The 11,344-nt window shown below is 53.5% G+C and overlaps 1 protein-coding gene across 1 annotated transcript; it reads left to right on the top strand.

Moving 5' to 3' along the window:
* The first annotated feature begins 3,811 nt into the window (after positions 1-3,811).
* ENPP7 (ectonucleotide pyrophosphatase/phosphodiesterase 7) lies at positions 3,812-8,728 on the top strand. The gene is given in 5 exon segments (XM_010008628.1): positions 3,812-4,052; positions 5,905-6,013; positions 6,760-7,417; positions 8,021-8,234; positions 8,640-8,728. Coding segments are annotated over 5 exon segments (1,311 nt in total).
* The last annotated feature ends 2,616 nt before the right edge of the window (positions 8,729-11,344 follow it).

Below are 11,344 nucleotides of genomic sequence, written 5' to 3'. Positions count from 1 at the left end.
CTTCCTTCACGCTCTTTCCAACAGGCTACAAGTGCAATGCCTTAACCACTGGGACAGTGCAACAGGTCTACAAAGCCAAGCTGCTGCAGGTGAGGCAGTGAAGGGGGCAACAGAAAAAACACCCACTTGCTATGTCATGTCCAAGTGCAGCACTTCCAGACTGCAGTGATCCTGTCCTTCAACAGCACAGCAAGAACCAGGGAAGGGGCTCTCCCTGCAGCTCAGACTTTCTCCAGGCAAAGCAGCCACCCACCCACTGACCCCACACACTTCCATCCTACCTCTCTTGTGATGGCTCAGCCGTGGTCTCTGCCATCCTTCTGCTTTTCAGCACTTCCTCCCACTGGCTCAGTCAAAGCAGCAACAGAACTACTCTTATGGGGCTAGAAGGCCTTTATACAGTGCCCCCCCCACCCCCTCCAGCCCCTCACCCGTGGAGCCCTGCCCAGGCACCACCCTGCTCGTCAGCCCCACGGTGGGGAGCAGCTGAGACCATGCTGGTAACAGATCCCCATGGAGCTGGGTGACCCCTCACGTGGGACAAACTGTCACACTCCTGACTGAAATTCACTCCTGACTGAAATTTCCCTGAGAAATTTGCAATTTGGTTTTCCCTTTAAAAATAAGAACAATTTTTTTTTTCAAAAAGGAAAACTGTCTGGCCCCCTGCCAGCCTGACCAAAGTGCTCCCCCCAGCACAGCCCCCAGCACAGCCCCCAGCACAGCCCCCAGCACAGCCCAGCACTGCCTGCACACACATGCACCCCCAGGGGAGCTCAGCACGTGGCTCTTTCCAAAGGCTGGAAACAGGCTGGGGTGTTTTAGACTAACAGGGCAGTTCCACTGGCAGATGGCTTCCTATAGAATCATAGAATCATTAAGGTTGGAAGGGACCTTAAAGATCATCAAGCTCCAACCCCCCTGCCATGAGCAGGGAACCACCAGACCAGGTTGCGCAAAACCTCGTCCAACCTGGCCTTAAAAACCTCCAGGGATGGGGATCAACAACCTGCCTGGGCAACCCATCCCAGTTCCTCACCACCCTTTATAGTAAAGAATTTCTTCCTCATATCTAACCTAAATCTCTCCCCTCTCAGTTTAAAACCATGACCCCTTGTCCTATCACTGTCTTCTCTGATGAAAAGCCCCTCCCAGCTTTCCTGTAGCCCCTTTCAAGTCCTGGAAGGTGCTAGAAGGTCTCCTTTGAGCCTTCTCTTCTCTAGACTGAACAGCCCCAATTCTCTCAGCCTGCCTTCATAGCAGAGCTGCTCCAGCCTTTTGATCATCTTGGTGGCCCTTCTCTGGACCTTTTCCAACAGGTCTATATCTTTCTTGTTCTGAGGGCACCAGAACTGTACACAGTACTCCAGGTGGAGTGTTACCAGAGCAGAGGGGCAGAATCACCTCCCTGGCCCTGCTGGCCACACTTCCTTTGATGCAGCCCAGGATGGGTTGGCCCTCTGGGCTCCAGTGCTCACTGACAGTTCATGTCAAGCTTCTCATCAGCTGCCACCCCCAAGTCCTTCTCTTCAGGACTGCTCACAATCCATCCTCCCCCCAGCCTGTATTTATGCCTGGGGTTGTGCCAACCCAATTCGGGACCATGCACTTGGCCTTGTTGATCTTCAGGAGGTTGACATTGGCCCATCTCTCCAGCCTGTCAAGGTCCATCTGGATGGCATCTGTGCCCATGATTTCTATTTTCCAGCTCAGTCATCTGTCTGAACTGAGTTAATTGGTAAGCAGGTGAGGGAAAGGCAGTCTTGGCCCCAACACACCTTTGCAGGGACCATCTTCCCCAGTTAGGTGTTGGGACTGGCAACTTGCACCCTCAGAGTGCAGCTTAGCTCATGTTCTCATCAGTGCTTCCAAGGAGGAGGGATCAGTGCTGTCAAAAAGGGGCTTGGGATCCAGGGGAATGCTGAGCAGGGACATGGTGGCCCTGGAGCAGCCACAGCCCCTTGGGCACATCTTCATGCCAGGTAAGTGCCTGAAGTGCTGCTGGTGCAACATCAACTGCATCAGCTTCTTTAACTGGGGCTTGACAGTGTCCCCAGGCAGGGTGGCCAAAGGTGATGTTCTTTGTCTGTGCCTCATGCTCATCAGATACTAGATATCAAGATGTGCCTTGAGACACTCCTGTTATAAAATATTCCTCCAAGATTAGATTCCTCTCTTCATTCTCTTTCCTCACAGCAGAGCTGATGAACATGATAACTTATCTGGACCTTGCCCTGCCCTGTTACCAAGGGCCTGGGGACTGATTGACCCACAACAGAACAACAGCTGAACACTCAGGACTTTCCCTGAGCTCAGAAAGCGATAACATCTTTATCGTATGAGCCCTTTAAACCCTCAGTGTCTGGCAGGCCCTTCTGTTCTTGCTGAAAGGACAGAATCAGACCCAGGGCAGCAAACACTGATAACAAAGTAGTTCCTTGAATGAACTGCAGTGCTGGGGTTGGCAGAGTGGGTTGCCCAGGCAGCAGCTCCTCTCCTGGTGCTCTCTGCTCTCCAGACACAGAGCAGCTGCTGGCACAGACAGAGCACCCCAGCAGAACAAACTCTCTGCTCCAGCCTTGCCAAGCCAGGGTGCACAGACACCCCAGTCACACCAGTAACCTCCCAGCAAACAGCCCTGCCTCCCAGCAGAGCACACACTGCCTCCCCAGCAGGCTGCCACCCCAGTCCTTGCGGAGGAATTTCTCCTTGTGCTGCCATCAGACCAACAGCCCCCCATGCCCCCCATTAGCAGGAGCAGGGTTTGGCTCAGGGCTCAGGGCAAGCTCCATCCCACCACAGCATGGATGAATCACAGCAAGTGCATGAGACTCACCTGCCCAGCTCACCCCTGGGGGACAAATGCCAAGAAATTCCTCACACAGGGTTCAGGAAACCAGTGGGAAGATGGCTCTGTTCAGTAAGGGGTGGGGATGGCTCAGCCAGTAGGGAGCAAAGCACTGAGGAATAAATCTGTAATCTGAGCAGATGGAGATCAGCAAAGACACAAAGGTTGAGAATTCAGACCCTGGGGAAACAAGTCCACCTCTGTCACATGAGTATACAAAAAGCCTGCAACTCAGTTTTGCTGAGAAATGACTAATCAGCAATGATTAAGGTCATAAAACCAGCAGATATTGATAAAGTGGGATGCTGATATGGTCAATCTCAGCAGTACATGATAAGATGAGGGTCACTGCAGTGAGCAGCAGAGCCTAAGAGATGAGCTGGTGGAACAGGGGGGCTTCGAAGCCAGGCTCATCCTCTGGAGCATTTCTGGAGGGGGCCAACCTGCCAGGCCCCAGGCAGGAGCCTCCTTCCCCAGCATGTACCTCCATAAAGCCACACTTGAGGACCTTGAGTAAATCTAAGCTCCTTTCTGAGCCTCTGAAGACCTCTCTCAAGGTGGATGAGCAGCCCTGGGAAGGGGGTGAGTTGCCTTTTGAAGCTGAATTACTGACAGAAGAGCAGGACACCAAAAGCCAGGAGTGTGGCAGGAACACTGGGCTGCAGGGAGCCAGCACAGGGCAGGACAGTGGTGGGGGCATGGGGTGGAGGGGAGGGGGGACTCCTGTCACCTGAGCAATGTTCTCCATACCTGACACTGCTGATGGAGAAGGCAGAGATGGTGTTGGACCCAGAAAGAAATCTAAGCTTATCTACTTCAATTAGACAAAAACCAGAGAGGCTCATTCTGATACGAAGTGATCAGCAACTGCCAAATTAGATAACAACTGACCTTAGTCCCATCCTACATGTATTAATGTGAGCTCTCTGGATGTCTGGGCTGTTCCATTTCAAGAGTGTGAAGATGTTCACTTCCCTGGCACTGGTATTTGCACTCCTCTCTTTAGCAAGATGCATTCCCATGCAGCAGGTATCTGCCCGCAGCAAAGTTCTCCTGGTGTCCTTTGATGGCTTTCGGTGGAACTACGACCAGGACGTGGACACCCCCAACCTGGATGCTATGGCTGCTGAGGGGGTGAAGGCACAGTACATGACTCCTGCCTTCGTCACCCTCACCAGCCCCTGCCACTTCACGCTGCTGACCGGTGAGTGCCGCCAGCCAGGGGGGCAGCACAGGCTGCAGGGCAGAGCTGAGGTGTAGGCAGCAGTGGAGGAAGCCAAGTCAAGCAGCCATCCAGCCTCAGCAGCACAAAAAGCTTTAAAAATAGCAGTGTTTTGGAAACATAGTGAGAGCCAACGTAGTGTCTGCAGAAAGTGATAGACCTGAACCTGTATTTATGGGAGGTAAATGGCACCTGAGGTGGTAGGAATGATGCAGCCACCACCACAGCCTCGGTTGGGATTTCACAGAGGTCACCTCACCTGGGCTTGTCCCCAAGTCCCACTTTAATAACAGCTCAGACCAGGTCTTTTGTATATATTTATTGCTAGCACATGTGATCTGCAGCATGAGCTGTTACTGGATCTATGGTCTCTATAGGTTGCCTGATTTCCTAATGGCTCTTCTGTTCATCCCCTCCTGTCTGCAGGGTCAGGAGTCTCCTCTCCTGGTTCACTCTCACAGTCTTCAGGCACCCTTTTTGTCTGTGCCTTGAGACACGTCCTTCTCTTTTGTTATGGGAGAGCCTTTAGTTAAAGTTTCCTTATAGTTCCAAATCTACTGGAGTCACAAAGCAGATTAAAGTACAGCTCATGCAGCCTAAGGCTTGATTTACTTCAGTCACTAGTGCTAAACTGGCACCAATTAGTCTCTCACTACCATGCCCTCCCTTTGTTTTTATTAGCATACCTGCATTGTTTATATTATATAGGTGCTGAATGTCAACGGCCTCTATTCTGTGCATATATTTGAGTACAACACATGTGACAGCATTGCAAACATGCAAATATAATTACAAAGGCATAAACACAAAATAATACTCCATACAACACTCTCCTGATCAGTAGCTGCAGAAAGGGGTAGAACTGAACCTGTATTTATCAAAGATAAATAGCACCACACCAACCTGATAGCCCCCTTCAATGAAATAAATTGCTTTTTAGACAGGAGAGATGCACTAAATTTAATCTCTCCAGACTTCGGTAACATATTTGATACAGAGTCACATGGGAAATCATTAGTTTAGATGGAGAAGATGAAGCTTAGTGCAAAACCCCCAACGTGGGGAAGGAACAGGCAGGTGATGCTGAGGGGAGGTTGTCAAGCTGGAGGGAAAGCAACAGGGGAATTCCTGAAGAATCGATTTTGGAGCCAAACTTATTTAAAATTTTCATTAATAACCTGGGCATAAAAGAGTGGAACATGCTAATGAAATGTGCTGATGAGAAGAAGCAGGGAGGCATTGTCAATGCAGGAGAGGATGGGAATATAATGCAGAAGTAACTGTGCAGTCTTTAGGGCCAGAATAATAAACACAACAGGAAATGCACCAGTGTGGAGTGGGAGTCTTTAATTCCTAACTGGGATTTCTGCTGCGCGATGATCTCACCAGCTGTGAACGGCAGAGAAGGCAGAGCCCAGGGCAGAGCCCCAAGGCAAAGCCCCAAAGCAGAGCCCCAAGGCAGAGCCCCATTACTTACCTGCAGGAGACCAGTGAGCCCTGCCTGTGGCCCAAGAGGAGCAGGAGAAATTGCAGGTGGAATTGGCACCATCAGGGTGAGGATGCCCCAGCTCAGGGTTTGAGTAAGACCCCTTGGGATCAAACCCCACCGTGAGGAGCAGCCATCCCCCCACCATCCCGTTCCCTGCCCTGGGAACCCCACTTGGCAGGAGGCAGAGGGAGGAAGGAGGCAAAGCAGAGACAACAGGAGGGCTGGGATGGGTAAGAGGGGCAGAAGTTCCTCACTGACCCGAGCTGGCCCATCACCCAGTGCAAGGATGAGACCCCCCGCAGCCACAGCCCCGCTCACCCCCACCTCCTCTGCCTCCCCTCGCAGGGCGATACCTGGAGAACCACGGGGTGGTTCACAACATGTGGTTCGACACCGAGACAGGGGTGAAGCTGCCCTACTACACCACGCAAGGCGTGCACAGCTGGTGGCTGAAGCAACGAGGGTTTTTATTAAATCACTGACCTTCTGAAGGAACAGTGTTTATACATCCCCTATGAAGTTACTTAGTTGGGGGAAAAAAAAAAGATTTAAAAAAAAAAAAAAGTCCCCAGACCCAGGCAGGAATAATTATGATCATTCTATTAAAACTAGCAAAAATAATAGATAGTTCAGCTTTATTAAGACATTAATAAAACTGGTTTTCCTTTTCCTCAGCCAGATCTTCAGGGAGCATCATGAGCCCTGGAGCTTCATATGCTCCAAGGCACAAAGCTCCTTTCCTCAGCCTCACCTTTTGGGTGGTAACACCGGGGCTGGTCCCATCCTCACTGAGGCTCAGCAAGGCTTTCCCAGACCCCATCTGGCTTTGAGGCAGGGCCTGAGACCTGGCCCAAGACACCTTCCTTGGTCTGTATTTACCTGCCAAATTGGCCCCACTGGCTTCAGGGTGGGTGTTTACATGACTGGAGTGAAACCCACCTTAACATCTCAGTGGTCAGGAGTCAGAGGGGCCATGCAAGGTACAACAGGTCATGGTTTCCAAAACTATCACTAGTGTTCCTGACCCCATCAGCAAACCAACATGCAGGAGTTCTGGGAAGGGCAGTGCTTTCAATTAAACACTTTTAATTGGTAATGAGCAAGAAAACCTCATTAGAGGCAGAGGTAGACATCAGGGGGCTGAAGGAACTAACTGCATTAGTAGGTGCTTGCACTGACAGATGGAGAGATGCTGCTGAGCAAGTTCAGGTGAGTTCATGCAATGACCCACTAACAGGGTTTAAAGACAGGCTCGGTCCATTTCCCTGGAGGAAGAGCAAAATATCAAGGGGAAGAAGTGAACATGAAGCTGGTGGAGCCCCCCATATTCAACTACAGCAATGAAATCAACTGGAGACAGAGCATTGACACTGTCATGAAATGGTTCACGGTGAACAACCTCGACTTCATCGCCCTCTACTTTGGGGAGCCAGACTCAGTAGGACACAAGTTCGGCCCTGAATCCACACAGAGGAAAAACATGATCAAGCAGGTGGACAGAACTGTCGGTTACTTGAGGCAGCGGATCTGGGAGAGTGGCTTGGAACCAAACCTCAACCTCATCATCACGTCTGACCATGGCATGGAGACCGTCATAAAGACCAATGAGATTCACATCAAGGCAGTAGAGAACTTCACATTCAAAGACATACAGTTTGAACTCTTAGATTATGGACCAAATGGCCTCCTGTTGCCAAAAGAAGGCAAACTTGAGCATGTGTATTCAGTCCTGAAAAACGCCCACCCAAAATTACACGTGTACAAGAAAGCAGACTTCCCCAAGAGATTCCACTACGCCAACCATTCCCGGATCACCCCGCTCCTGCTGTACAGCGATCCAGGATACGTCATCCACGGGGTAAGCGGGATGGACAGACGTGTCTTATTGTCTCTTGGGGATCTGCCTCTCTCCTCCTGTCTTCATAGCACCTCAGTTCTGACCTGGCTTTATGCCTTCACATTGATAGGTTACCCTACAAACAGCTGGAAATTCCAGCTTCTTTAAAGACTTCCTCTGCTGTTCAGACAAAAAAGGGGTCTAGAAGTCTTGGAGCAGAACATGCATTAATCCAGAATCCCAGTTGCAGGATCCTCTCTTGGCCTGGCATTAAGTGAAGACCCAAAGTCAAGGCCAGCAGGCATCTCCCCATAGTGAAGCTCCACAGTACAGCAAAATTTGGATATGCTGATATGTAGGGAGGGAACCTGCAAGACATGACTGCTGGAGAGCTGTGTCTTGGCAGCACCCTCCAGCTTCTGCAAAGTTTAACAGTGTTAGATTGACTGCAAAAACTCCAAGAAACCAAACAGACCATTAAACCCTGTGGCTGCCGAGCACGGCACTGGGAAGCACGAGCAGGAGAGACACTGGCACCCAGCAGTGCTGCTGCTTTCGGTGCCCCTGAGGCTGTGCCAGGGGGGGCTGAAGGGTTTGGGCACTCACAGCCTCTCTCCCTTCCAGAGATACAAGGTCCAGTTCAATAAAGGGGAACACGGCTTTGACAACGAGGCCATGAACATGAAAACCATCTTCCGCGCCGTGGGACCGGCCTTCCGGCGGGGGCTGCTGGTCGAGCCCTTTGAAAGCGTCAACGTCTACGCCCTGCTCTGCGAGCTGCTGGGCATCACCCCCGAGCCCCACGACGGCTCCCTGGAGGTCATGAAGCCCATGCTGCGTGAGTCCGCGGGCACCGGGAGCGCGCACAGGGAGCGCGCACAGGGAGCGACCCGCGGCGGCGGGAACCGGGAGCGGGCACCGGGAGCGCGCACAGGGAGCGCGCACAGGGAGCGACCCGCGGCGGCGGGAACCGGGAGCGGGCACCGGGAGCGCGCACAGGGAGCGCGCACAGGGAGCGACCCGCGGCGGCGGGAACCGGGAGCGGGCACCGGGAGCGCGCACAGGGAGCGCGCACAGGGAGCGACCCGCGGCGGCGGGAACCGGGAGCGGGCACCGGGAGCGCGCGCCGCGGGGATTCCCGCGGGAACAGCGACACCTGCTGGTCCCTCCCGCTCCCGCCGCCGGCCGGTGGCTCCGGCCCCGGCCCGCAGGTAACGCCCAACTCGTCCTCTGGGCATTGCAGGTTCCAGCGCTCCTCTCCCTCCCGCCAAGCAGCTGCCGGTGATGCTAGGAATCGCTCTGGTTCTGGGATGCTGGGGAGGAATATACTAACCCCCCCCTCCTCCAGGTAACTGACTCCAAGGCCATCCAAGAAATTCCCTGGAAGTGTCCTTGTCCGGGCAGGCACGTGCCCCGTTTGTTCTTGGTCTCTCCGGGTTTTGTCCCCAGAGAGCCCCGGGCTGTCTGTCACCCACAGGGCTCAGCAGAGCCTTTACACCTCAAACACAGGGATTCGGGATTTTTCCTGCCCAGGTCAGCACGGACACCACCCAGAACATCTCCTGGGCTGGAGACCCCTCCACCTCCTTCAGATCCCACCCCCCTCTGCTGCTCACCGTCCCCCTGCTCCCCATCCACTCCCTACACCGGGGGCTGGGGGTGGTTACAGGAGCTTGAGGGGGGGGGGAAGCACAAATGGTTCAGTGCTTGTGGCTCTGCCAGTGGCTGCAAGAGAAATAAGGATACAAGCATTTTTGCTGCTTGCCTTTGCTGTGCATATGTGTCTGGGAGCCACCAGGACAAGTAATTCCCAATCAAATTCCCTGGCACTTCCAGCCCGGCGCAGCCCCAGCCCGTGCCCAGACACGAACCAGGAACCAGCAGCTCTGTGCTTCCCTGTCTTGGCAGCCTCCAGATCCCAGGCAGCTCTATCAGAAAGGTGTGGAGAGATGAGGAAGGACATGGCTCATGAGGACAACCAGTTCCCCAAACCTCCCCAGATTACTGCTCCATGCTCCTCCAGAATATCTGATCCCCAGGGGGGGAGATGCCTCTCCCAGGCTTTGGGCTGCACACCAGGATGGACTGCTATGGAAGCTGGCAACAGTGTACGGTGTGACCTTGACAAGGTCACCCTGTGTCTGTGTCACCCCAAGATCCGTGTCTACTTGAGGCAGAACAACTCAGTTTGTACAGTTGATTTATGTTGAACATCTAAAGAAATTAAAAGTATTTGTTCTGAGTGCACCAGGAGCCTCCTGTGCTCCGGGCTGGGCCGGCTGCAGCAGCAGGGTTGGCAGAACCAGCTCTGCACTGACAACAGCAGCCACCCAGCCCGGGAGCCTCCAAGGGATCCCAAGTCAATCAGAGCTTCCAGCCCCTGCCCTGAGAGCCCTGGGTGCCCTCAGCTCCATTCTACATGTCTGACCAAAAATTTCTGTCTCTTAATGGCTGTCACAAAAATGAGAAATGCCACTCACATACCTCTGAGCTTGAAACCCACAGGTCGAATGGGCTCTTTCTGCTCTACCCCATAGCAGCACCCATGAGACTTAACCCATCTGCAGCCCTGAATCAACTCCTGGGAGGTCTGGGAGGGGGAATCTTTGGAGTATTTTGGAAACAGGATGTGGCAGTGACCTGGCCAGGCCTCCCCCCAGCTGAAAGCAACCAACCAGGCCCACAGTTCCCAGGGCCACGCAAAGCCTGTGATGGCTTGTGCCATCTGGTACCCCCTCAGCAGCAGGGCTGAGGCACCCTGCATGCAAAAGGGTACCCTCATACAAAGCCAAACTTCTCTCTGCAGGAAGCAGCCCAGGACCCCTCAGCTTAAGGGACAGTGAGCAGGACACCTCCATCCCACAGCCCTGGTCCGCCAGTGTTAGTGTGGCTGCTGCCCCAGACCCCATCCCAGCCCTGTGCCTCATCTCAGGGGGTCGATAAACATCTGTTGCCATAGAGACTTGCTCGCTGCCTTCCCTGCATCACCCAACAAGATGAAACAAGAGACGCAAGCTCCACTCGGAAAAACAGGAAGAAAATGTTTGGCTTGCAACTGTACCGGGGGTGGGGTCAGCCCAGCAGCAAGCAACGGGGAGGCTCTGAAAGGGAAGCCATAGGCCAGCACTGCAAACATTATTTTAAATTATATTAATAATAATAACAGTGCATAGCACACTTGGGGCTTTTGCACAGGTCAGCAGAACTGTGCCCGTGTCATAGACAGAGCATCCAGCTCGAGTGGGAAGCTGCTCCAAGATCCCAGCAGTCACACAGAGTCACCACTGTCAAGCTCAGCTCCAGGGGTCCCCAGGGTGCCAGCACTGAACCACAGCCAGCACAGAGCAGGACACTTGTAGGGCTGGTCCAGTCTCATTCCCAGACTACATGGGAGTTTATAGAGACCCACCTCTGGCTGTGAATCCAACGGCTGACTTTGGCCTCAGCTGTGAATGGCAATTCAGCTCCTGCTTCAATGGGCAGCGTGTTGGAGATGAGGTCTGTCAGAGGAGGGAGATACAGCTCTGGCTGAAGGCTGAACCCCACGAAATCCCTGCTAGGAACATTGCCATCTCCCCTGCAGTCAGACTGTTCGCCATTACATGTACCCTGAAGCAGCTCTTTTCACTCAGAGGCGAGGGGGTAAAGAAAATAGAAAGCACTAAACATAGTCCAACAGACTAAGGGCACAGAGCATCCTCCGAACTTTGCCTCTGAGCACCACGGACACCGGGAGGATCCCCCTCCCTGGCCAGAGACCCGGCCCTGCTTTCCCATCTTCTCCCCGAAATCTCCCCCTGAGCCCCCCTCCCTTCTCCCCAGCGCAGCCTCTGCCTCCCCCGGCGCTCACACACAGATCTGCCAAAACCGGGACCGGCCCGTGCTCCTGTCCCTCGCCGCGGGTCCCGGTGTCTCGTGCAGTACCGTGTGCCGGCGGGCGGGGGCTCC

The sequence above is a fragment of the Chaetura pelagica genome, unplaced genomic scaffold (assembly GCF_000747805.2).
Source record: "Chaetura pelagica isolate M959 unplaced genomic scaffold, ChaPel_1.0 scaffold962, whole genome shotgun sequence".
Classification (NCBI taxonomy): domain Eukaryota; kingdom Metazoa; phylum Chordata; class Aves; order Apodiformes; family Apodidae; genus Chaetura; species Chaetura pelagica.
Note: the sequence above shows the minus strand (reverse complement) of the source record. Positions and strands in the feature narration are given on the sequence as shown.